At 43.0% G+C, this 27,392-nt stretch overlaps 1 protein-coding gene and 1 long non-coding RNA gene across 8 annotated transcripts in view; one reads left to right on the top strand and one right to left on the bottom strand.

The window, feature by feature from the left end:
- The window catches only part of LOC100703287 (nuclear factor 1 B-type), a 65,209-nt gene extending 41,558 nt beyond the window's left edge, over positions 1-23,651 (top strand). For 4 of the 7 annotated variants that reach the window (XM_005468096.4, XM_025900826.1, XM_005468094.4 and 1 more), the window contains 8 exons: positions 1,829-1,949; positions 2,528-2,646; positions 5,571-5,705; positions 5,799-5,983; positions 8,161-8,299; positions 8,954-9,036; positions 13,051-13,139; positions 16,599-23,651. In XM_005468096.4, the coding sequence (XP_005468153.1) occupies positions 1,829-1,949; positions 2,528-2,646; positions 5,571-5,705; positions 5,799-5,983; positions 8,161-8,299; positions 8,954-9,036; positions 13,051-13,139; positions 16,599-16,731 (1,004 nt within the window). In that variant the 3' untranslated portion in view covers positions 16,732-23,651. The remainder of the gene's footprint in view (positions 1-1,828; positions 1,950-2,527; positions 2,647-5,570; positions 5,706-5,798; positions 5,984-8,160; positions 8,300-8,953; positions 9,037-13,050; positions 13,140-16,598) is intronic. The other 3 variants (XM_005468095.4, XM_005468097.4, XM_003452385.5) reach the window with 3 other exon arrangements.
- On the bottom strand, positions 369-27,392 carry LOC112843088 (uncharacterized). The gene is made up of 2 exons (XR_003215208.1): positions 27,263-27,392; positions 369-1,193 (listed from the first exon to the last, which is right to left on the bottom strand). It is a non-coding gene; the product is annotated as an uncharacterized LOC112843088 (long non-coding RNA).

Genomic DNA, 27,392 nt, shown 5'->3' with positions numbered 1-27,392 from the left:
CAAATGAATTTATTTGGGTTTTAAATATGTCAGCATGGACTCACATTTTACATGCCAAAAATAAGTAGCAGAAAATAATTGTATATAGTTTAAGTATGTCTTTATATTTAGAAAAAATCTCACTGCAATGCTAACAACAAATGCTGATTACATCTGAATTTTTTGGTAGTTTATGTAGTGCATAGCACGTCTCTGATGGAAGAGCGTGAGCCACTTTGTCTCAGCTGTCTCGTTCATTGTGCTGTGAAAGACAGGACCTACTTGTTTCCATGCTCGCACACTGAATATCCTTTTGAAAGACTCTGTGTTTTTGTTTAGTGTTTAATGTGCCCCCTGACCAGATGGCCTCTGAGCTGCCATGTTTGCTCTCATGTGACTGAGCCTGGTTTCACTAAAGCCGACTGAAGTCGCGCTGGAATTTTAAAAAGGTCGACGGACGCACAGGAATTGTCACTCACTCAGCCAGTCGCTCCCTGGGAAGATATCTAAGCAGCCGCTCGTCCGTCATCGCGCTTCTCTCCCAACTCTCCAGGCCCGTTGAGACATTCTTTGAAGTCCATGAAAGGGGGGCTACGGAGTTCAAGGCTGACTTGCAGTCCTGCATTTCGCCGAGGACGCTCATTAATGCAACAGGAGCCTCGACTGCGAGTGTAACAATATTTTGTCAACAGAAAATGTGGGCATGCACGGGCAACTGTTGAGCGAATTTACTCAAAGTAAATCCTCTCCTGCAGCTGATTCAGAATCATTGTGTATTTAATGTTTTTGTTTGGGGGTTTTTTGTTGGTTTTTTTCGCCCAGATTATTAAATGAGATGACTGGCAGGGTGGCCAACAAATATTGTGCTGAGCCAAGAGGAGAGAGCCATAAAGAGAAACCAGCACACAGAGGAATCGTCGGGAATGTTCAAAGCTATGAATGAGAAAATTAAAAAAAAACAGACAAAATAAAAACAATGGTCTCGTCTTCAGCCTCCGCGGGCCGGGTGCATTCCTCCACAGACAGCTCGGTATGGGTAGCAGCGGGTAGGGGCCTTTGCCAGGGCTACAGCGGGCTGCCAGGGTGGAGGCTGGCGGAGGGATCGTGCCAGTGGTGAACCTCAGACCACAACAGACGGCGCCACACACTCCATCCTCTCATCCACTCCAAACCAACCAACCGCTCGAGCTGCAGGCTGCCTTGCGGGCCACACACTGAAGAGAGATAAAGTGAGAGGCAGAGGAAAAAGAGAGCGGGAGAGAGAGAGAGAAGCTGGGTGGTGAACCTCTTTTGTTCTGTAAACACAGGCCTGACCCCCACTGAAACAATATCCCTCACCTTGACCGCAGTGAGAAAAACAACACCTTTTCCACTGTAAATCATTATGTGAGGAAACTGCCAAGTTTTACGCCCGATGATAAAGAAGTGAAGGAAATGCTGGCGATTGTGAACGTTTGCCACGAGTTTCTTTAGAAGCAATCCGAAGGCATCGTTTGAACTTTCACAAGAGGCATTTAAGGCAAAAGGAAAAACATTTCACTCTTTAATTTGTTGTAAAGCCAAAAAAAATATCCAGCCAAATAAAAACAACTCGCCTGTTCTAACAAAATGTTGCCGCTGTCTTGAACATGTTCTTCTCTGCAGTCGCTTTGGCAAACACGCTTCTTAGTCAATGATCAGCTGAGGTATCTGTGATGGTCACACGGTTAAACCTGTGAACAGAGTGCGCTTAATTTGATGCACAAGGCCGATAAAAGCCGATGAAGCCATTGTGCATCTAATTGTGCGAAAGATGGTCCTCAGTCTGACGGTACTGACATTGATTTCCTTTTCTCTGTGTCCTTTGCAGTGCCCATTACCCACGGTGCAACGGTAAACTTCTCCATGGCGGACATGCCCAGCCAACCCTACTATCATGACCTGAACTCCAGCGTGGGGCTGCATCGCCCCCTGTCCTCCCCTCCTGGCAGGTCAGTGGAAGTTACAGCAACAGATAGAGTTTCAGGATAAGAGCTATTTGGAGATAAAAGTGCTGCTGCAGCGTCAGAGTGACTTTGCTTTCTTATCTGATCATTTTAAACACAAAAATATCTTATTTAAATTTAAGGGAAGTGCACTGACTTCTTCCAAGATATTGTTTTGTATATATTTTTGCCAAAATGAACCACAAATGAAACAAAGATGATGACAAATGTGCCTACCGCATTATACTGCATTTGTTTAGTCAGTATAAAGCTGCATCCCTCTGCTTTCCATCTTTATGCTAAGCTAAGCTAAACATCTCCAGCTTAGCTTTAGAGTTAGCACACTAACAGGAGAGTGACATCAGTCTTCCCATCTAACTGTTGGCAACAGAGCAAACAAGGGTGTTTCCCAAAATATTGGACTCTTCCTTTTAACTAAGCTTGTACATAATGCCAGTTAATCTTTGGCAAACATCTTCTCCAACTGCCCGTAAATCAGTATCGACACCATCTTGCGTTCTTGAAAGTTGCGGTCCCCCCACACTACTGTCTGCATTAAACCGTAAACTTCTCCATGTGTGCAGCAAAAGGCCCAAAACCGTCAACATGGAGGAGAACATGGACACCAGCCCGACGGGACCCGACTTCTACTCGTCCCCCAGCCCGCCAAACAGTCAGGCAAACTGGCGCGACAGAGACGGAGGTGAGTCTTTTCCAGTATCGTTCTCCTTCTTATTTACATGGTTGTACAAACATACAGAGTGCACGGCCCACGGTTGCACAACAGCATGTGGAGATAATTTGCAGAGGGATGAGAAGATCTTCTGTCCTGGCATGCAAATAGATCTGATCAAAGTGAACACCTAGCATTGTTTTGCAACAGCAGCTGAACTCTCTTAAACTCTCAGCCTTGTCATAACCTACTGTACATCAATGCTGCTCACCCCTCTGAAAATACATACCATGGCAGATATAGCCTCGGGCATCAACAGTCATTATAAATATGTAGATGCATTTGGAGTTGCTGGTTGAATACAAATCTTTGTTCTCTCGCACCTGTCGCTTGTGCAAAGGAAGTAGCGTAGAGTGTCGGCTCAACAGCTTTGAAGTGAATGATTATCTGTATGTAACAGTTCACTGGAATTTCCTTCTAAGATTGTGTTTACGCAGCGCTTTCTTTTTCATAAACCTCATCCGGTTTAGATCTGCAGTGAGTTTTGAACAAAAAAGCCAATCAGTGGACTTTTGATGATCGAGTTTAATGCACAGAAGGGAAAGAACTCGTCATAAGCAAATGCATGGGGCTCACATTATAAGGAAGTAGATAAAGATGTGTGTTTCCGTCCGAGAGAGTGTGATCTTCACAGGGCCGCTTGCATGTCTTATTTCGCCGTCTCCCGGTGCAGAGCAGAATTAAGGCCTCGCTGTCCCACGTTTCCAGATCATTCTCACTCTCTGCTGACTTCCTTCAACACTTCGATGCCCACGCTTCATCTGGATTTAACCAAGTGAGGCGGTAGTAAACATTTTGTTTGAACGTGATGAACAGTATCATTGAAAGTAAAGCACATCTCTTCCTCCACGCCAAGGCCTGCTGCGGTTACTAGCTTCGGTCTGAACTTTGAACACTTCTCTTTTGGTTTGCTCAACTATTTTAATATAATAAGTAGGAAGGCTGAGTGGGGAAAAACACCACATGATACACAGGAGGCGCAGCACTGGTGGGGTTCAGCCACAGCCCAGTGTGGCTGCATGAAATTTCAGCGTGTCATTGTGCACAAGGCCTGAGAGTATGGCTCTGTGTAAACTTAGACACTTGGGGTGAGGAGAAAGGGAAAGCAGTGGGTAGGAAACTCTCCAAAGACAGCCATTACTCTGTCAAGAGAAAATAAATGAGAAGTGGGGTGATATTAAACCCATATGAGTCATACCAAGTGCCAAGCAATTATTTTGTCCACATGGTTGCCGTTTGACAAAACCTCATCATGTAGTGGAAGAAATAGTTTCTTTCTTGTGTTGTGCTCTGGTTAAAGTACTGTACAATTTCACATTTGTCTCCTGTTTTTGCATTACGGTGTCATATTTACCCCCTTGTATACAAAATATATTGTTTCCAGAGGACGGCCAATCTGCTCTAACTGCAAGGACACTTTGGACCTTTTTATTTAAACTATTTAAAGTGTTTAACGTCTGTTAATTAATTGTCCAGTTTAATTTCTTGGGACAGTCTCTGAAGCAGTTAATTAGCAGAAGAGAGGAAAAGCTAAATACTTCTTCTGGAGAAAATATTTCCCTTTTTTTTTCCTTTTTTTACTGGAAACATTAGGCAGCGATATAAATCTTCTCCAAGGTATTTCTTCCTCTGACACAAAATGAAAGCACTTAAGCCTGTATCCTCTTGCAACCTCAGACTGGGAAATCCCCCTGAATTCCAGCCACCTTTGTCGCTCTCTCCTCTGGTGATGAGCGATTTTTCCCGTCACTTGGGTGGATCCTTCCCTGTTGTTAGGAAAAGGGAGGGAAGGACGGTTAATGCTACAGAAAACGTTTGAACAAATGGGGTTTACACAGCCTTTTTTTTTTTGAGGATGGGGGGGGGAAGAGATGAATGATGTGAAAGTTATACACCGCAAGAATCTGTGACAGACCAGAAAAGCACTTGATGAATGTTCATAGAAGAAGCACAAGCAGACATAAGCCACTGCCTTTCGCATCTATTTGTTATCACGTTCCCTTCAGACACTGCGTCTTACCATGGAAAATTGAAAACTGCGCAGCCGTGACAGCAGAACATTGCTCACGAAAGTGTAGAGCAGCAATAATGAGCGACTCGTAAGTTGAGTTTGTGCACCTACTTTGACTTCATAGAACTACACGAATTGCCTAAACAAATTCCGTGTCTTGTGCTGAGCCTCCAGGATTATTCATGGGGAATTACGGTGGCTTGTCAAACAGTGTGTGAGGCCAAACAAAGCAGATGTAACACTGTAATATTCTATTTAAGATTACGTGAGGGTCTTGAGATTCCTTAAATCCTATTTGAGCGACCAGCTGCTTTCTGACTGCGTGTCACTTCACTGGATTTAATTGTCTTCTCAGACATGACAAAAGACACATTTTTCATTTCTAGCGGATGTCCGGTGGTTTATAATGATTCCAGAGATTATATGTGATTTTGACCCGTGGGGATGTCTGCAATTTGCAGAGTCCATTTTTCATTTGTGAGTTACATTTGCTGGCGAAAGGGAGGGGGAAAAAAGAAGCGGTCCCCTGATCGCACTAATCCCAAGCAGATCAAATTGTGCTTAATTTCAACCATAATTCACTTTTGGCATTCAGCTCCTTTCATTCATGAGAAATGGAAGAATTAGTACAAGCTACGGGGAAATCTTTGATTAATTTTCAACAAAAAAAAATTTAAAAATCTGCAAAAGAAAATATTTAAAAGTTCATTTTTTTCCATTAGGGAAGTCATTTCATGTCAGGGAAGTTGGGAGAAACTTTTTTTACTTGAGTCCCATGATTGTAACCTGAAACAAGCTCAACTTTTAGGCAATAATCAAAAAGGCTCGCTAACGTTTTCTGAGCGCAGATTCATTCACGTGCTCGTGTGCCCTTCCCCACCAGCAGAGATGTCCTCTCCTACGATGAAGAAGCCAGAGAAGCCGCTGTTCAGCCCGACCTCTCCGCAGGACTCCTCACCACGACTCAGCACTTTCCCTCAGCCTCATCACCCAGGCCTAACAAGTGTAGGACACAGTGGTGAGTTCCAAATGCTGACTCTCTTCTTTAACGTTTGACTTCATTTCCTGCCTAAACACAGTGAAACGCTCATACTCTCTCCGCTCCTTGCAGTTATATCGGCGAGGAGCCCCCCTCCACACTCGCCGCTGCAGTTCTCGGCCTCGGCTATCTTGCCCCCGACGGCGTCGTCCTACTTCTCACACCCCACCATCCGCTACCCGCCTCATCTCAACCCTGCTGATTCCCTCAAGAGCTACGTGCCGTCATATGACCCGTCCAGCCCGCAGAGCAGCCAGGTCAGACTTTTTTTTGTCTTTTCGTTTTTCCCCCCGTGTTTTCAAAAGGCTGTAAGCCAGATCTTTAGCCAGAAGTCGTAGGGTTGTTTGGCACAACTTTCACGGCCTCTAGTCGTTCTTTGTTATATTATTGGGCTCCATTTCCATCCGACAGATTAAAGATGAGAACGAATGTATGAATTACAGCATTTGTTTGTCTGTATTTCAGCATTACTGCCTCACTGGTGCTTTTTGCATCAGGGAAGATTATTTTTTCAAATTTTTTCCACACGAACCTGCTCTAAATATCTTTATATTACAAACCTCAAACTGCGCTTTTTACACACTTAGAATGACTAAATTTGATGGACTCCTGCCTCCCTCCCACTGTAGTACTGGGCAGCTTGCCTTTTTAAGGGGATAGAATATTGGAAAAAAGACAAACCTACACTTAAAATTAATTAATTTAGTGTAAATCACTTGATATCAGTGGAGAAAGTACTGATTTATTTTTGTTACCACTTCATGTGACAAAAAAAGCATATATATTCTGCTTGATATAGAGCTCACGCCAAAGGTTATAGCACATTCCCAGCCTTATATTTGTATTTTTTTTTTAAATCAACCGCGTGACTCCATAAAAAAAAAAAAAAATACCGAACAAACTATTGCAATTGCAGTCACACATGACAAACAATACTGCACGGAGACATGGCAGTAAATCAAATAGCTCTGGGCTTTTCTACATTCAGGGTACACACTGCGGCCAGTGTGCTGGAGAGAGCTAGCAGGCGTCTCTATAGATGAGAGAGCCGTGTGATATTTATGTGAGTTTTATATCCCCGCTGTTCTAACTGTAAACAAAGGCCTCGTAGACGGCTCCATCTCCAGAGCAGGGAGCGGGCTGGAAGTGTGGGGAGGTGGGGGGGAGAGAGGGTTACTCCAGAGAAAAACCGCGGGGAATGATAAAGGTTGTAAATATTTGCCGTTGCCGGGGCCCGGCTCTTGTGCAGAATTAACTGGCCCTCTGCTGGGGTGCTGGAAAGTTGGGGGGGTTGACTTGGCTAGCGAGGTGGGCTCCGGTAGGGAAGAGAGAGCGCGAGGTGAGGGGGGTAGCGAAGGTTGGGGGGGGCACAGCAAATAACACAGCGCTTATAATCCCATGGACGAGTGCCAGAATGTTTTTATGCTTGCTTTAACGCAGATTATATTACACTCTAATTAAACATTCTATTCACATCGAAGGGAACCCTGCGGACACAATTCTTTTCCAAAAAGGCCTGTTTGAGTTTTGAACTTGGGGCGGCCCCGAAATGAACGCCCCAGACAGTCTCCAGCCGTCTGAAAGAGTAGCTCCCACTAGCTTCCTTTATTTCCTTCTCCATATATATAGTCCCACTGCCTTTCTTTCTATACTGGCACATTCACGCCATTGTAACAGGTCACTCCACAGCTCTCTCTCCGTCTTTTCATGCCCGGGTCCCCCTAAATTCCATTTATGAGCGCCATTAAAATCATTGTTTAGAATCATGTAGGAATTACATTGTCATTGACTGAAGATCTATTGTTGCTCATGCCCCCCAGAGTTTTGGTAATAACTGTGACAGGACAGCGGCTGAAAGTACTAAAATCCTTTCTTCAGGCGGAGCATTAAGTGTGAGAGTCAGTGGTCCAGCAATCTTTTGTTGTTAAGTGTAAGTTTCTCAGGGCAAACAGAGGCGGTTACGTCCCCCCCGAAAAGGAGGGAAATGACGCCGTGATAGGATGTTCAGCCTCTTTAGTGTTCAGTTTGTTGCATGCTTGTCTTAGTTTATTGAGATCTACCCCACTGCACATTAACAAGGGAGCAAGTGCTTGTAAACGCAAGTCACTGGACACAGTCTGTCGTTTTATAAGGTGACACGTTTTTGGTGGCGGGCAAAGCAAATGCGATTCTTACATGTGGATGTTTAGGGGGGAAAAACAGATTTTCTTTGCTTTTTGAGTTAATTCAGATGTATTATTTCAGTATGATCCTGGTTTCTATTACTCCTACCGCATTATCTTTGAAATAAAAGAGAAGTGAAAGATTTTAGGTGTTTTTACAAGAACATGCAGCTCATATTTGCTGTGACCGTTATTTCAGTTCTTTAAAAAAAAATAAAGTGCATAATTGTGTTGTTGTTATGTTTTTTTTATCATCTGTACCCCACCTGCAGCCTAACAGCAGTGGTCAGGTTGTTGGAAAGGTCCCAGGCCACTTCACCCCAGTTTTGGCTCCCTCCCCACACCACGGCGCTGTGCGACCTGTCTCGCTTTCCATGCCAGACACCAAGCCCATCACCACATCAACAGAAGGTGAGCTCCAGTACCTGCTGCCCACTACTGACACACAGTACCTACAGTACAGCAAATACAGCACTTCCTCACCGTGTAGTAGCTCACGCTAGAAACACACTGGATTGTGTTTTTTAACCTAGTGTATAGTCTGTGCTCTAAATTTGCATCTTTTCAATTTGCATCGCACTTAAGGTGGAAAGTCATTGCTAAGGGCAGCACTGATCTAATTATTTCTATTAGAAAAAATAACCCTTGAAGAGTAAGTGAACATCAGAGTGACACAAAGCTAGTTAGTAGTTTGTCTGTTTCAATCACTCAGTATCAGTATTCTGGTAACCATGCCAACTGAATGGATTTGCCAGGGAGTTTGCTTGTCAGTGCAGCCAGGTGAGACCATAAACCACTAGTGGGGGACAAAAAGAAAAAAGATTTAGGCTGTGTCTGACATTAGAAGCAAACGCTAAAAAGAATCAGAGTGGACCCAGCATTGAGTCTTGCGGAACCCCTGCAGGCAGTTTTCACTATATGTTTATAGTTTAGAGTATCAGTGGAATTTAACTATGATACTATGGTTACAGCGGTCAATTCCATGTAAATTCCCGAAATCCAAATTTTAATCCAGACACTTATTTTTGTTTTTGTTTTGTTTTTTTGTGATGCTTTGCTACCCAGGCTACTCATCGCCTGGCACGCCAACGGCTAATCGTTTTGTGAGCCTAAACCCTAGAGATCCCACCTTCCTGCACCAGCAACAGGTGAGGTTTCACCCCCTTCAGCACTCAGCTCACCTGTTCATCTTATCCTTTCATCCCTTCCCACGTCTCCACCCATTTTATGAAATCCCTGCTCTCTACAAAATCCAGAAACACACTGCTACTGACTTCTAGGGAGCAGTAAATGATCCCTTTAGATTAGAGCACTTCAGAAGTTCAGATTAAACGACAGATAAGTTGAGGTCAACCGTAGCCGTGGATGCTGGCATAAAAAATTAGCGTTGCTTTCTTTTATTTATTTATTTATTTATTTATTTGTTCAAACCACAATTGAACCTTTGATATGCAAGCATAATATTTTCACTTTGGAATTGAGAAGCTTAAATTAACAGCTTAAATTATGCCCATTTTAAACTATCATTTTGAGCGAGTGTGCTTGAATTTAAATTCCACACTTGAGGAAAAAGAGACCTTAAGAAAGGTGAAGGGTCATTGCCATTAGAAGCTGGATGGTACACATGGATGCTTTTGAGAGTGAAATGTGTTCATTTTTGTTTCCTTTACACGTACTTTAGAAGCTCTCACACGCATACCACACGTAGTCAGCACACTCATTTACCTCATTTACCGTACACGTGCTAAATATGTAGCGTTGGCGTCGGGTGGTTGCCTCAGGACTGGCTACAGGATGTCCTGGGATAGATGTGTGTGTCTCTCTGTGTGTGGGGGTGTGCGTATCTGCGAGGTTAGAACTGTTGCGGTGTTGTCGGACGAGAGAGGGAGAGTGCTCTCCCCTACCCAGTCTTATTGAAAGCGCTGTTCTGAGGCCAAGGCTTTTCCAACCACAACTAATTGAATGCATCTGCACACAGCTACATAATGATCGCTGGGTTTCTCCTCAGCTCACTTTTTTTATGTTTAGTTTGAAAAAAAAAAAGACAAAGCTGGCCTCTGTTTCCTCACTTCTCTTTCTGTCTTTCCTTTTCTCTCTGCCTTTTTCACTTGAATTTCCTAAAATCAGGGCAAAAAAAAAAAAAAAAAAGCACAGGGGGGAATATTTGTCAGCAGTCGTGGGATGCTTTTATCCCACTCGGGAGGAGAGGGAGGAGGAGAGGGAGGATTCACTTGGCTGATGTCGCACAGTTTGTCTTCCACATTTCTAGTAGCCCTGCTACTTCTTTCAGTGGGGCACAAAGTGACTACACAAGACAGCGGCAGTCTGAGAGTAGCTGCATGAACTGCTGAATTTTGTCCAAACCGTGGCTCCCCGAGGCTACAAAGCCTTTCTGTTTCAGATTTTGAAATCAGCCAGATATATAAAGATCCCCTCAGTAAGGCCTGTTGGCTCTTAAAATAAAGAAATATAGTAAAAGATTTAATTACTCTAGTTTTATTAGTTAATGACAGTTATGTTTTGGTGGCATAATTCTGTGATTTTATTGCACTGATAAGTCAAAAGATGAATTATTTTGGGCCTAACAGATTCCCTTAGATTTGGTTTGGGAAGCATTTTATCAAAAAGACAGTAGCTTAGAAATGTAGAAGAATGAGAGCCTTGTAAGCATAACAATGATACCTTTCTGAAAGGTTACATGCTATATCCCCAAGAATAAATGTTCTTGTCGGCTTAAGGAAGTCTAAACAGTCCTCGCATTGATTCATCATGCTTCTACTTGTCGCAGTTGTTTTTGTTTTCTGTGCTATGATTTAGCGGCCTAGGATCTGGCCCCGTGGAGCGGGGAGAGACACCGAGCCAAGTCCCTCAGGACTAAACACTTTCACCGAATGCTCAGTCATTGTCCTCATCTGGCAATGATGCGTATTGTGTGGGGGGTCTGTAAGACTTTACTGACGATGTCAGATGTTTGGTTGAAGCCGTTTCTGGCTAGGCTCGGTAGGAACGAGGACGAGAAGGAACAGGAAAGAGACAGTCAAGGTTTTTAATGCGGTCAGCCTTGTGGCTGGACCGTGGAGGTTCAGTCTCTGTCTGTGTGTGTGATTGATAGAGGCCGTGACTTCCACTGAATCTGTTTCGCATTTCCTCGCCACTGCCAGAGATAGTATTAAATTTTTAAAATAAACCGAAAGCAGAGGACTTTGAAGGAACTACAGTTTTTGGAATACCCAAGTCATTATTTTAGCCCCGTAGCACACATATGAGTTTCCTGATCGTCATCGAATTATGAATTATTGTTAAATTTATATCTCATTGCTATAAGAAACGTATGTCTCCTGTAATAACTTGTTAATAAATTTTTAAAAACAAATCTACTTCTCATCGGATGCCTATTTTAAAATGTGGCACCACCAAAATAGAGATCCTCGGACACACACACACACACACACTCATACTAGGCTTCAAAATGAAAACACAAAACAAAACACCACCACCACACGCTCTCACACCTGCTCTACGATTCCCAGGCAATGAATGTGTGAAAACCCTCCATTCATCTCTCGCCTTGGTTAACCCCTCGAGGGAATGCCACCATCTAGCATTCCGCAGGGAAAGATCCGCGATCAGATGTCATTTGGTATTATCTAAGGAAGGATTCTAATCCACAATCTGCCCGCATCTGTTTGCTAACGTTCCCCGGCTCCTTCCCCTTTTTTCCCCGCTGCCCGTGCGACTCTGATGTGTCGGTGCCAGCGGACAGATGGCGAGCCCCTCGAGGAGCGGTGGCACCGAGCGTCTGGCCCAGCCCGCGCATTCTCTCCAAGCTTTTGTCAGGCTGGAGAGTGCGGGAACAGCGTGGGGGTTTGGGCTCCCAGCATTTGATAAATACTGAGAAAACACACTGAATGAAACAAGTTTGCATTGTTTCCTATTCAGTTTTATTAATCAGCCGCTCAAAGCAATTCATCAAATGAAACCGATACATTAAATTGAAACCAAATGACTGTTATTGCGTCACCGTTGCTTAAAATTAATTCCCTTCGCTGGTTGTTTCTTGCCATTACTTCACATTTGTTCCAGGAAAAATGAAGGAACACAACGCAAACATCCCTCAATTTAAGTATGGCTTAAGTAGGAAACCATCAGCCCCTACCACCCCTCCCTCCCGATGTGTTCATCCAGGTGCTCGGAGAAAAAAGAACACATTTCTTGACCGTTGCAAATGGCTCTGAATATTCAGCGTATGCGTATATCTGATTAAATCCCTCTTAAGAGCCTCTGCAAAATGTCTGCCACTGCACGAGGAGTGCTAACAGTGCAGTTTTATCCCGATGCATTACTAAATGAATGTGTTGACCACAGGGCAAGGTTAGGTTGGTATTGGCAGAGATAGCTCTCAGCTGGATTGCCGACACGTGCGCTCGCATAATGCATGCAAAGGAGACACAGTTTGTGCGTGGCTTTTTTTGTTGCAGTAATTTGTAATCTGTATGTCAGGTTGGCATGTCTTAAAACGGGGAGAAGGGGTTAGTGTGCGCGTTGACGCGTGCGTGTATTCGTGTGTGTGTGTGTGGGCGAGTGCTGTAACTTCATTGTAATTGCGACCCTTAATCAATAAAAACAGTTAGCTAATGAAAAAAGTCTGCATGCTTGAGGGCATGCGTCCTGAATCTGAAAGTGCACTTAGAGTGAAGCAATCATTATGGACAGGGTGCATGCATCCAGTGGATTGCATGGCTTCATTGGTTTACCAGGTAAAAAGAAATAAATAAATAAACAAGCAAAGACAGTAGAGACTGCTCACAGATGAACTTCCTGTATGATGCCACTCACATTTTCTAACTAACTAACTTCGTTTTGTTTTTTGTTTTGCTTCCAGGTTAGCTGTTTCCACTAACTGTAATGCATGCTTTTTATTTGCTGTCTGTTTCACCTGTAGCTGTTATTTTATCTCAATAAGTATTAAAAACACTGACTCAGTTTTCATTCTTAGGGTTCATTTTGGAGCCTTTTTTAAAAAAAAAATCTATTTTTTATTTCCCCTGCTCCTGCCCTAGGCTCTTTTGCATGCATGTGTGTATACAGTGTTGAGTTGTAGTGTAATCTGAAGTGGAAGTTGTCTTGGCCCAGTGATCTGACTGCTAGGTTTCAATTGACAGCTGAGGAAGTGTGACTGGAGCGTGACTCAAAACGGCAGGCATTATGGCCCCAGTGCCACTGACGACACTTTGGGGATTACTTGGCAAAGGTAACCTTTTCATTCTTTCATGCCGTCTCTCTCTGTCTCTCTTTCAGCACATGCACAAACACACAACGTATAAGCATTGAAATGAGTAACTCAGTATAATGTATGATTTCCTTGATTGTCTCCTCTTTACGTTCACATATAAATGCAATTACGGGGCCAGTAGCCGTGGCTGTTATTGCTGCAGATGTTAACCTTTTTCGAGATGAGGTCATGCCTTTGATAAAACACACATTTCCTTGTGTCTCCCTCATGTTTTCTTTCCCCCGCCCCCTGTTCTGTTGCTTCATCTCCTTTTCCATGCCTTAATAGTTTTATACATTTCCCAGTAACTTATTCTTGTTTTGCACTTGAGAATTCGATTAGCAGAGGATTCCCTTTATTCAGTTTTCCGATTTTTGTAAATGCACACAAACACAAACCTTTTTACGAGAGGCGAAGGTCACTTTCTGGTCATATCTGGTGAAAAGCGATAAATATAAATACCAATATTATATTTCTCTGCATAACAACAACAGCTATAGAAATAAAGCCTTCCTTCCTCTTGGATTCATTCTTAATAAAAACAACAAAATAATGCTTTGATAAAACTAATTAGACCAAATGAAGTCAAAGCATGTGGAAATTTTAAAAAAGGAAGTCATTTCAGGTCAGATTGTTAGCCATGTGCGGTTAAGTTGCTTGCTGTATTTAAACAAGCTTAGCTTTGTTTAACTTTGTTCTCAAGTCATGCTTTACTCTCTGTAACTTAAAGTTACAGACCCCCCCCCACCTTCCACACACACACACACACACCCCTCCTCCCTCGCTTCCATACTGTATCTCTCCCTCTCTGGGGGAAAACCTGAACCATTTCACCATGGTAGAGCGAGCAAGCTGAGCTAAGCCTTTTCCTGTTACGTCTCCCCTTTCCCCTTTTCCCTGGATATGTACAGTGTGTGGGTGTGTGTGCGAGTGTGTGTGTGGGTGTACAGGTCATTTTGCGCTCGCTGAAGTTACAAATGTTTTTACAAACACAAACGCACACAGCAGAACCCCTTCGAAAGGCCTCCTAATGGGCCAGTAGAGATAGCAGAGAAAAATGTCCCCCGCTGCAAGCCTGAGGTCTCTTTTTCCACTCACACTCCAGCTCACTCCTCCTCCTTTCGCCATGTGACTCGTACAGTAATAAGAAAAGATAGAATAGATCCCGACTGGATTCAGTTTACATTATTACGAGGATGGGGACAGTAATTCTATTACACTTTTTTTTTTCCCTCTTTGATGGATTATTTACGCCCAATCGTTCAACATACAGATGAGATCAGTTTGATTTCTCCTTTATCTTGCTCGCCCCTTTAAATGGAGCGCTTCGCTAGGCCTCTTCAGTACTAGCCCTCAAATTAAAAAGCTGCCAGACTCGCATGTTGCTATTGTGCAGGAAATGGGTCAGCAATCCATTAAGATGCCATTAGATAATCTAATTTAGGGAGCTAATCCTTAAACGAAGCACGCTGTATGGCCAGGCTGTGCTCGCGGGGAGTAGAATTAGTGAGGTTTGGGAGCCGGACAGGGCAGGGGGAGGCCATCTTGAAGGTTACCTAAGGAAACGCGGCGATGGAGGTCAGGTCTTTTAGCCGTGCTCAGTGTGGAGACAAAATCTAGAGGAATCTAAAGCCGCACTGATGCAGGTTAAGATTGCAACAACAACAAATAGCTTCAAATAAAATGTTTGTCTTTATGTTATGTCTTTTTAATTATTTAAAAGCTACAGGGGACAAAACACCTGACTTGTGAACATCTAACTTCCTGTGAATGGGGCCCTTATTTCCTGCACAGTTTGAATTGCAAGTTCAGTCATACTAATGAGGCGCACACACACACACACACACACGCACCCTAATGCATGCACAGACACTGATGCAGAGAGTTATTCTGTACTGTAAATCAAAAACCCTGCTTATAGGATGCAGGTGTGGACAGGCAGCCAGTTTAAAACTGATCTGTGCAAAAAAAGTGCATTTTTGTAGCTGTTTGACCCCCCCACACCTCCTAAGCAATGTAAGCCATTACCTGAGAGGCGTTTCATAAGAAAAGCGAAACATAGAGAGATAAAAGAAGGGAAGGAAGGAAGAAAGAAAAGGAGAGCGCTGCAGTCCTTGGCCGCTCTGTGCGCTCTTTGTTCAGAAAGGTAGGAAAAACTTAATCCCTCGTTTCCTGTCCGATGATTTTTGGCAGAGTGAAAGAGAGAAGGAGGGAGGGAGGAGGATAGAACGAGGACGGGCTGGATGGTAAAAAAAAACTGCTAGAGAGGATTAGCCTTCAAGTCTTTTTTTTTAACACTTTGCGCACTGAAACGCAACCTAAAACTTGAGTGATGTTTGCTTTTGTTTTGAATGCGTCTCCTCGGCTCTTGTGTTTTCTGTCTTTCACTCTTTATTAGCGACTCGGGCCTCTCGGGCCGTGAGGTGAATTGAATTTGCACTTCCATTGTTTTAAGTAAAAGAGCGGTGACTAGTGATTTGTAAAAAATGCAGACTGGTTGATGAGTTGCTTTTATGAGCCCAGACAGTGTTGTCTAATACTGAAGTTTCACAAAGAGTCGAGTCTCTGCACAGGAGCATCATCAGACTCGAGGCTTGTCTTGTGTTTTGTTTCATGTGAAGAAAAAACCCAAAAAACAAAACCTCCTTGTCCCCCTGTTTTCCTTTTCTTTCCTTTTTTTCCGCATTTTCCTTCCACTCCTGCGTTCCTCACTTTTATCTGTTTCCTGCTCTTTTTTTCCATCCATCACGTTTCAGCTGCTGCAACAGCGTGCTGATGCTTCGTATGCGTGCATCGGTTATTGGTGAAAAGTGTAACACAGGTATTTTCATACTTAGCGGGAGTGATGCGAGAGGTGGGAGGGGGTTAGATGAGTGCACACTGGGGCCCTGCGGGGAAGAAAAGAGGAAGGGGGGGGGGCTAATTATCTGACATCTACGTTGCGCAGCACCCCTCGGGAACAACATGCTGTTTGTTCCCGCTCGCGTTTTCAGTTAGCACCGTTGCTCCCCAGGAACAATCACTGTGTTGTTTTGCCATTAGCGTGAGATGAATAGGGATGGAACAGCTTTGTGTAGGGACCCCCACACTTTTTACCCACAACCACTCCTTCACCGCCGCTGCCGCTACCAATCGCGCTCCTCCTCCCCCCATCGCACTTTTCTCCACCGCTGTTAATGCACAGAAGAGCGGCTGCGTCACGGCCCTCTCACACGATGTCCTTCACTGGGAATCAAGTGGGATCCCCTCAGCTTAGTTTAACGAGCTTCTTTTTTGTTTTTCTGCGTTTGAACAAACCAACAGCGAGACCACGAACCTCGATGACAGCAGAGCTGGTCATTAGCGAAGCAGCGTTCAGGATAACTGAGTGAAAGAATCTGATTTTGACTGCACAGGAGTAATCTCTTTGTCTCTCTCTGTGTCTCTCTGTCTCCACAGTCCTGGTACCTGGGCGAGCTTAGTTCCATTCCAAGTGTCGAACGGGACTCCGATTCTGCCAACAAATGTCCACCAGAACTACAGCATAAACATCATTGGTGAGCCCCTGGTCCCCGCCGAGACAGGGAACTGATCACACAGAGGCCGGATGACCCCCAGGGTGGATGGATGGGTGGGGGTGTTGGTAGTGCGGAGCTAGCACTACAGGTGTCCACAGCCATGGATGAAACCAGCAAAGCAGCAAGCGCTGCATAACCCTCTCTACTATCCCCCCCCAGCCCTCATCCCAGCCCCTCCTTGTTCCCTCCCCACTCCCGTCCCTCCCGATGATGGACACTGGCCCTGAAGTGAAGATGAGGGTTCGTTCAGAGGAAAGAAAAAAACAAAACAAGAAGCTTCAGGTCTGCTGTCTCCTCACCCCGGCCCACACACACACACACACACAAACACACACACCTACCACCCACCAGTCAGTTGTTGTGTGTTGCAGAACTTTGCAATCCATTCAGATACTGTGATGTATAGATGCCTTAATGTTTTATTGCATGACACTCTAGTCTCTTAGCGGCGATTCCTATTATTTTTCCATGTTGGAGGAAGATGTAAAATCTAGATTTACAAACACACACACCCACACAAACATGCATAAGTGAGGGGGTCTGCATATTTGACAACCTCTGCCTGGTGGATGGCTCAGAGACTCTAAGCTCTCCAACTGAGACCTCTTGAGAAGAGGCTTTCCCGCATCAAACGATTCACTGTGTGCACCATAGGAACAAAAACTTGTGAATTCAGAGTGTTTCTTCTTCCATTTGATTTCAGTTTACTGTGATACAACTCTTTGTTCAGAAAAATGTGTTGACTTTGTTTATTCTTTACTGCTACTTACTTCATGAATTAATGTAAACACTTAGGCTCCTTTCAGACATGGCTTCACGGGTTTGTCAAAGCGATTAAGACACCGGTAACTCTTATGCGAACGCTCCTCACGGCAGCGCCGCAGACAGCCTCGGTATGTGCAAAAGGCTTGCTGCATTTGTGGCCGCAAGATGTGCCCGGCGATATTTAGTTCTCTTCGCCGCCACAGACCCTGTTCACAGGAGACATTTCCACATGACAGGATGATGGCTCAGTTTTCATTAAGTATCCCAGTAAGTCATGGCAAGCTGGGTAGTGAGCAAGCAAATGCAACAGCAGGACTTCCCGACCTTTTTACTTTTCTTTTTTTTAATTGGTCCGAGCCAGCAGCATCTCTGAGATGGGCACAGGATGTTCTTCAGTGGCAACGCTGGACGCCAAAAGCAAACCCTCCTGGCTGAAAGGCCAACAAAGTCTGCACAAGTTAGGATGGGTGTTGGTGGGGTAAACTGCCATCATCTGGAGCGTCATCCAGCATCCTGACAGATAGCAGTTCCTGTCCTGTGGGACATGTTTTGGCTAAAAACCGCACCAGTTCACAGCTTTCCAATTGAAAAGTGATGGTTAAGAGGTTACCTAGAGCGTTAAATGGTGACACCAGTGGGTCCTCACAGAACATCTGCATGTTGCACCCTTTCCTGCTTTGACATGTTAAAATATCTGCTGTGAAAACAGTACAGGGTCTGTTTACTGCACGGTGCCGCCGTACCCCGCCCTCTTCTGTACGGTAAACTTGTGCGTGCCTGTCCGTCAGTACGACTGAGACCTGCGCTGTGTCGAAAGCTGCCCGTAAATGTTAAGATGCTGTCAGATTAATGGAGAGGAGTGCATGTCTGAAAGGGGCTTTATGGGTAAAGGTTGAGAACTCTAAATGCAGTTTTCAAAACAACACTAAATGCTAGGCTTGAGATTGGACCCCTCACGAAAGAATTAGCATTTCCTTTAAAAAAAGGAATATAAGAAAAAAAAATGCGACAGAGGCAAGTGCAATTGAATTTTTGAAGGGAAGCTATCAGTCTGTTAGCCCTAAGACTCTAAAGGAAGGGGGATAAATATGAAATGTTTTATGGGTAAAATGTTTGAGAAAACATCTGAATTTGATTTCAGTCACGATATCCGTCTCCTCGCGTAGAAAAAACAACAAAAAAAAAGTAAAAACATTAAGTAGGAAAGGCAGTTGAAGGCGAGCATTAAAGCTACCTGTGCAGCGCTGAGCAAAACCAGCACTTATTTTGAGCCCTTCCCATCATTATGGGGAGATTTTTTTTTTATTTATTTCAGAAAAAAAGAAAAATCGTAAGTAAAGAAAACGAGATGCACATAGTGTAAAAGATTTCTTTTTTTTTAATGTTCACGATGAGATCAAGAGCATACGCATTTGGCCAACAGCTTCTAAAGCTTATGTTTACGAAAAAAAGAAAATAAGAAGTGTTAATTCATGGGAAAATTTGTATTATTCATGCAAATGTAGCGTGGGCTTATGGGTAAAGCTACAGTTTGTGCAAGGTTAACTCTAAAGTGGAAGAGGTTGAAAGCTGAAATTCCGAATCCAGGTGGCGGCAAATCCCCGAAATCAAGAATTGCGCGTGGCGTGTTCACGGCCATTGCCTCTCCAGTCCAGACATATTTATATACGAGGAAAAAAAAAATCTCTCCAGTACTCTTAATTTGCACGATGACATATAGTCCACATTACGTGCCTTGCCTTTGAATATAGAGACATCACTACACTTGTTTTTTGCTGCATTTATCATTATAGAAAAAAAATTAACATTTTTATGATAAGAATTGTTTTGTACTCTGAATGAAATTGTTGATTTTTAACTTCATGTACTACTCTATGTCACAGTTACATTGCATATCAAGGCTGTGTATAGTTGCCGTTTTAAAGTTTGTAATCAACCAGCATTTTTTTTTTGTTTGTTTGTTTGTTTGTTTTCAGTATTTTGGTGGTTTTTCTAATAACCTGTCATCTTTTGTTTTCCTTATGTCTTTTTTTTTTTCAATGCTCATTTCGTTCATCTTCCAGTTACTATTGCGGAGGGTGGAATTCAGAATTATGAAAATTATGCAATACCAAGTTTTGCCTATGTAGGTAGTGCTTATAGATGCGTCAATTATTAGAGGCTAGTTTGGAGATAGATAATATTGTAATGCATTTATTTTGTTGATATCGTTGTTTGTCGTTGTTGTTGTTGATGATGTTGTTGTTGTTGTTGTTGTTGTTGTGGGTGTTTTGTTTTTTTTCCTTTTTTATCGACCAAAGTGGGGACTGCTTTCTATGCAGTGTGAGACAAGGTCTTTTTTTTTTTCCCCCCCTTTTTTTCTTTCTTTAGCTTATAGGCCTACCGAATGACGGTGAGACATGTTCCCGTGTATTATGAATTTGGGAGATTTGGGAGGAGGGGTGGTATTTTTCTAGAAGTACTTATCTTAAAATGATGCACCCTCGGGCTTGCTGCGGCTGCAAAGTCACTGATTGGTCTACTGTGACTCTTACTTTCAACTTTCCACCTGGGGTGCTAGCATGTGACCTTGAAGGAGCTCTTTTTTCTTCTTCTTCCACTGGAGAGACAGCTTGACTTGAGCGCGACAATCATTTGAAGAAATCATTTTTGCGTAGAATCCCGTTCTGTCTCGGCTCCCCGAGAACCGCAGCCGATGGCGTCGCGCGCGTTTTTCCGAATCTTTACGCCGTGCTATTCTAGATGTCGCCGAATGCAATTCCCAAGTAGATGCCTTAAACACATCAGTGAAGTGGCCTGTGACCTGCGCAACAATCACACACCGACTAATGCTAGTGAGACCTGTTGAAATCAGTTCCAGACAGGCTCAAGCAAGCCTTTAGAAAGTATTTTATAAGTAGTAGATTTGTATAAATGTATATACGATATGCACATATGTCAATTCCTGAGACGCTTCCCTAGCAGAAGCCCCGTAGAGTATGTTAAAGGAAATATTGGACTGCAGGAGTGTGGTGTCTTCTAACTTCCTGTCCAAATGCCCCCAGTAGAAGCTTAAATAGAATCCACTAGGAGAAAAAATCTAGCACTTAAATAGCACATAGGCAATCATTTCCCCCACCCCCCATCCTCGTCCTACAGTGTTCAGAAGTCAAACTAAACCTCTCAGGCGTATTACAGGGCATTATTTATATCAATCGATACCTTGCCATTTTTATTGTAAAAAAAAAATTCTCGCAGAAAGCTGCAGCGCAGCCAGTGCTGCTATGACACCTTTTGCACTCTTTCCCTGCAATCGTGAAAGAAACGTTTTCCTTCGGAGAGTTCCCCCGAGAGCTCTCCGGCGCCAGCAGAGGGCTAAGGAGCAGAAATCGTTGTTAAAAAGTAATCCTCAAGTCAAGCTCAATCTCTCCGTGTTCACCCAGATTTCTCACGCAGAAAGAAAATGTTTGAAAAAAACAAACCGAAAAAAGTCACCCCGTTGTAAGTGCACTGCTCTTTTTTTTTCTTGGTTACTTTTTTTTCTTTTAAAAGGAAAAAAACTATAAGTGCTTTGCAGCCTTTGGCCATTGGAGACCCCACTGAAGTGCATTGTCCCCAAGTGTGTGTGTGTGTGTGTGTGTGTGTGTGCGCAACTTAAAAATGTGTCAGGGTCACTGTGCTGTTGTGCTGGTGTCTGTTTGAAGAGGAGACTGTACATAATGGTAAATATCCTGACTGCGTCGATAGCTGCAGTCTGCGAGGCTGAACTCTGCTTTGGCAGCTTGAGCGTGCATGCAAGTGCGTGCAAGTGCGTACGCGGTTGAATTTGCGAGCTGGATGTATGATCGAGTGCCTCCGACACTACACAGCGATAGAAGATGAGGGTCTTTCTGTCGAGGAAAAGAAAAAGCCTGCCGTAGGACAGGAGTTTGTACACTGTAAACTTTCGGGGGAGTTCTTCTTTGAAGCCCGCATTTGTAAATGTTCATTTCTGGGGAAAATGAGTCAATTCCATTTTAGGAAAAAAAAAAACAAGAAAAAACAAACAAAAAAAAATGTTTTTTTAAATTTGGATTTGTTTGTTTCAGAGGCTGGATTTGAGTTAGAACTCTCCAGGTTTCCCTGATTAGTGTTTTCATCAGGTGTTCCTGTATGTAAAGATAAAAGAGGGGGGGTCGGGGAGGGAGTGTGTATTCTGTACTGACCCATAAATATTAAGAAACAACAACATTGAAGGCTTTTTTCATTCTTATTAATATTATTTCTGAACTTGGTTAGTGCTTAGATATTTCCATTTGGGAAAGACTTCATGAATATTTGAATTGTTGTTCTTTCAGTAGTGTGGCCATAGAGCGTGTGATGTGATTTATCTCGGGGGTTGGTTTTTTTTTTTTCTTTGGAAATGGGTGTGAATTCTTGTCCAACAAGATTGTGGTGTGAGTGTGTTTCTTGTAGCAGCTGGGAAGTAAACCTGTAAGGAAAAGGCCCCAGTTTGCACCTGACCTTAAGTGAGAAGCAGGGTAAAATCTGCAGTGACAAACATCCTTGATGAATCTGTCGGATTGTTGTTTTTTTTTTCCTTTTTCTTCTTGTTCTTAAAAAAAAAAATCAAAATTGTCGCAACGTGATTGGTGCTGCATCTCACCGTATATCTGGCAAGTTTGGAGCCATGCGCATCGTTCGCATGCAGGCGATGCTGTTTTAAGAATTTCCTAAAAGAAAGCATCCACTCATTTTGCACTTTTGTCATTTCACATGTTGTCAAATCCTGATGTACTATAGGAAACCCTCCATTCACACTACAAACAAATACTACATGCTTTTCAGGTGCTTCAGATTAGGGTACTGTACCTTCCAGCTGAGCTAGTGTTTCCGGGTTAAAAAGTCAGTGTTCAACCCATCAGCAGCTTCAAGAGCCCCCATTCAGAGCAAATACTGAGACTGGAAAGTATTATTACACTGATCGCTGCGATCGCAGAGAAACAGGACGACTTTATGCAAGGAGGACCTGTGGCACTCATGCAATATGTGAGATTGTTCCTTTTTAACTGAATGTCACACATTCTGTAGGGACTGAGAGGCTTGTACACATGCAGACTTAAGAGAAAACTTCATTTTCATCCTACATGAGCAATACACATCTTCCATACTTTGGCTAGCTGCTAGTCACTTGGCATCAGGTTGTTACGAAACATGAAAAACCAGCATTTTTACAGGATGTAACATTCACCAAAAGGAGACTAAAAGATAGCAATGCAGTGCCTGTTCAAGCTGTCCAAGTGTCTGTTGTATACAATATGTAGAATGTGATAGACTTAACTTTCCTACGTGGCGAGAAGAAAACGGCGTCACACCGAGCAGAATGTGGCAAACGCATCTGAAAATATGCTCTTTATCACTTCTTTTGGTGTTTTTTTGTGATTTATTCATTTTCGAATTACGTCAGCACACGATGCCCACGTCGGATTTGTTCAAAAAAAAAATAAAAAATAGGAAATTCTTCTTTTTTCTTTTTCTTTTTTTTCAGGGAGGGAGGGGGGGAGTTGGGCGGGAGGGTCAGTGCTACATTAAGCGCAATGACGGAATTTCTTTAGTCACCATTTTTCTCTGCAGGGCTGATTTCTTTTTGGGTCTTGTGGCACTTTTACTTCCCTCTGCGCACACATTTCTATTTTAGGAATCACGGTGGAATCTATATATATATAAATATATAAAAGGAACAACAACAACAACACCAACAAAACAATATGTAAACAGTCTCCAGTAGTGATCGTAGTTACACTGCAAGTGTGTGCAAAGGTCTATGTATGTATCTGAATGTACGTTTTAGAGGACTTTTGGAAAACCTTTTTTTTTTTTTTTTGTTCTTTTCATCTTTTCATTTACAGTTTAGGAGCCACAGGTGTCCATTGTGAACTGTATAGCAAAGGCCTTGATATCCCTTCTTTTATTGATTTTTATCAACGCCACCCAATAGGCGATGCCTTCAAGCTAGTTACATTTGGTGCAGGGGCTAAAATTGCCACAAGATTAAAATCAGTGTAAATAAGGCTCAACTTTTTGTGATTGTTACTGTTATATCCAGCCTATACTGCTAGCAGCTGTTTTTACTGCAGTCAATTACTGGAAGTGGATATATTTCCTATGCAAAACTGTTTAAACAATAAAATGAGCTATGCTACAAAAATGACTTCATTACTGTGGCTCTTTCTTGTGTTTATTTATTGCGTTTGGTCTTCGCTGATTGTGAATGATTGCAATTTGGCACATAAAAGTCCCAGTTCGATATCTGATGACATTAACTGAGAATGGGTAAGGTGACACAGCTGATGTCTGTATTCAAGACAGCTGGCCGCAAAGCCACCTTTAAATTTAAGGTGGCTTTGCGTGTCGCACAGTTCAAGCCAGTGGTTTCTTTATTCACATTTAGACCTGCGTGCTCGAGATGATCCTATAAAGTCAGTAGTAGAGGAAACAGAGTTTTTGCCTTACAGATATTCTTTGTATACATGCTCACCTTGTTATCTGAAACTTTGGCCATGTATAATAAGAGCATCTACTCTCACTGGCCTTTTTGTTAGGAATACCTATTCAACTCCTCATTGAGACAAATATCTCATCAGCCAATCAAATGGCAGCAACTTAATGCATTTAAGAACATGGTCCAGAAGAGCTGCTGAAGGTCAAACAGACGATCAGAATGGGGAAGAAAGATAATTTAGATGAGCTGCTCTGAGTATTGCAGAAACTGCTGATCTGCTGGGATTTTCCCACATTTTTCCCACTCTAGGGTTTGGAAATAATGGTCCAAAAACAGAAAATATCCAGTGAAAGGCAGGGTGAAAATGCCTTATTGATGCTTGAGGAGACTGGTCAGACTACTGCAAGCCCATAGGTAGACAACAGTAAGTCAATTGTTACAACTTAGGTTGCAACAATTAGGTTAGGCACCTTTGAGATGTGGTCAAATGGGAGATTCTCATCATGGATATCGAGCCGATAAATCTGCAGCAACGGTGTAATTCTGTACACCTGTACTTCATGTAGGCACACCTAATGAAGTGAGTGTATGAGTGAAGCAAGGTAAAAGAAAACAATTAACATTATGAGTTCTTTACCTAATTAAGACAGGGCTACACAATGTGAGTGTGTAAAAAGATTTCGGAATACCCACACAAATGCGCATCGGTGAGGTGTTTTTGGAACAATACATCAATAGAAGTATATGCAAAATGACATCAGCTCAGTGAGGGCACTGACCATACTATTATGGTTAATGTTTGCCATTTACCGTTCAATCACAAGCATCCATAAAACTGCTATTCAAATATAATTCAGATATGGGTAGAAGGAATCGAGTTTACCTGGAACAGACATTTAAAAAAAATGATTGCTCCTTTTTAAAGTGAACTCATTGAGAAAAAAATCTTTTCTTGGAAATAATAAAAGAGCTTCACTGAACCCATACTAATGCTTGTGTACATGTGAGTTTTTGCTGTGTCTGTACTCCTTTGGTGAACGCACACATCATCACCTAAAGCTTCTATCTCCTAAAATCCAGAGCGGCAGTCTGTGAAACATCTAATCTAATCTACAACTACCATAAAAGAAGACAATACATTATCAGTAGGTATGACAGGGGGTTACTTGGATCTTATAGACCTTAACATCGTGTAGGTAATGTGAATGTGTCGAAGTGTCCACAGTATGCATTCAATAAAAATTCATTGCATCACATTCCTGAAAGCAAGTCCCAGAGACCAGAAATCCTCAAAGATGTATTGCAATCCAAGACAACTGTAATGTTCAGGTTCAGGTTACGTCACTCAGGAAGATTTCTACGAGAACTCAGACTGGAGGAGGAAAACAGGGATAGAAGCTCTTGCAGGGGTGGAATAAGGACAGTGTCAGATCAGAGGAAAGACGACTATTTGACTTTAAGTATTAAACTAATTGGATTTCCTTGATTCTTAGAAGTGTGTCTGTGACAGTTAGCTCTGAAAGCAAACATTAGTTTTCATGTCCTGGAGAGATCCCATGACCCCGCATACCCATGCTCCATCAAGGTATTACTCCAGCTAATCTGCTGTAATACGCCAATCCCCAAGGAATGGGAGACAGACTTCAGTGCTCGGACCAGAGCACAATCGGTCTGCTGGGACCTCGCGGGTCACACAAGGTAAGATCCATCTGGGTCACTGTGTCAAGCACATGAAGCTCTGATCGAATAAGCTTTTCTAATGGGATTGAGGACATTGAAAGAGGCAAAAGTCAGGCTAAAGCGCCAATTAAGTCTCATTACGGACCTGTGTGATGTGCTCAGGGCTCAGCTGGACACTTGATGGCAACAACAGGAACTGTCAGTTGGTGCCCACAAGACCAGGTGCCCTGACTTCAGCACAGGCGCCCTCCTAATGGTGGTTAAAGCGCTGCATGTTGCATACCAACAGCAGAAAAGCCCACCTGGCCTCAGGCACAAACCAGAGTTCATTTGGCTATCATTAAAGAGGACCAACAATGTGGCACGCTGATATAAAATTACCCGATCTATAATGGTAATCATTATGCCATTTATCAAAATTGGCCAGTTGAGTCAACATCTGGCTTCAATAGGGGGCTCTTGTCGGTGAGGGTCTTGGCACAGTCTTGTACCCTACATATTTTCCACTCTCTTTTATCAAGGCCTGCTGTCAGTGATTTGACGAAGCTAAATAGATGATGATTTGGCCCTATTATCTTTCGCAGGACTCAAGCAAAGGGGATTTGTTGATTGCTTTTGTGTTTGTCCTTTTTTCCCCCCCTTTTCTCTTTCTACCTATATAGATCCAGGAGAGGTAACGGCGTCTTGTGGCTCTCCAACGTGTGTCTGACTGTGTACCGAAAAGAGGATGGCGAGGGGGAAAGCACAGAGAGTACTCTCACACAAACCTGTGAGTGCAGGGGCTGGACTGAACCGCTGGATTCAAGCCAAGGCCAGCACAAAGAACTCTGTCACATCCCCAAGTTTTATGGGAGGAATATAATCTTGTGTGCTGTTGGAATCAGGTAATGAATGAATCTGATCCTGTCGTCGTTTGGCATCAAAGTACGAGTGTAATGTACTTTATCTAGCAGGAAGTAATTAAGGCAAACTTTGCAGTGATTTATATTACTAGAGTTTGGTGCAGATACTGTTGACACTGCTTATGATTCCAATAGAAAAGGGAAACTATAAAATAGATTGCAAACTGTCAGCACTGCTCTCTCTGCAAATAAAACCCACAAGGGGAGAGATTTCAGGAGTCAATGTTTTGCTTAAATGAATTGTTTTGTGGAAATATTGGACTGATACACTTTCATATTTGTCTGCTGAATATAAAGCTGCAGCCAGAAGAGATCACCTTCTGGCTATACCTCTGAAGACCATGAATAAACACTGGACCACTGCTGAAGGGATTCAAGAGGTGGCTGTAGCTCTACGGGTTCTCAAGGCCTAATCAGAGTAGCTCACTATATGTAACAGGTTATGTTTTTGGACTGCTAAGTTAGCCAACTTAGCACTTGGAGTGCTAAGTTAGCAGCTAATGCTACCTAGCTTCGTTAGCAAGGTTCAGGCACAGACTGTATGAGCATGTTACAAAAATACACATATTAGCTATTAGCGCTGATAAATTGATACTTGAATTTCAATCACACGGTGCTTGCAAAGGCACCAATGCCACAAGCATGGTTGAGAGGTCCAGTTCCGTGATTAAAATTAGCTGAGGTGACAACTAGCATGTATTTGCATCTAACTTAAACTTGCAGTGTGTAAAATCTCACCAGTAAATGTCAGTAGATTGCAAACTGCCATCAGCTGAGTCCTGCATTCTTGCTCCTCCTAATTCAAACGCATCAGGTGGTCGCTGTAGGACAAAAAGGTCTTGCTGCCGTTCCTCTATGTTGAGTTTAG

The sequence above is a fragment of the Oreochromis niloticus genome, linkage group LG3 (assembly GCF_001858045.2).
Source record: "Oreochromis niloticus isolate F11D_XX linkage group LG3, O_niloticus_UMD_NMBU, whole genome shotgun sequence".
In the NCBI taxonomy this organism is placed as follows: domain Eukaryota; kingdom Metazoa; phylum Chordata; class Actinopteri; order Cichliformes; family Cichlidae; genus Oreochromis; species Oreochromis niloticus.
The sequence above is the reverse complement of the archived record's forward strand: the minus strand, read 5'-3'. Positions and strand labels throughout refer to the sequence as shown.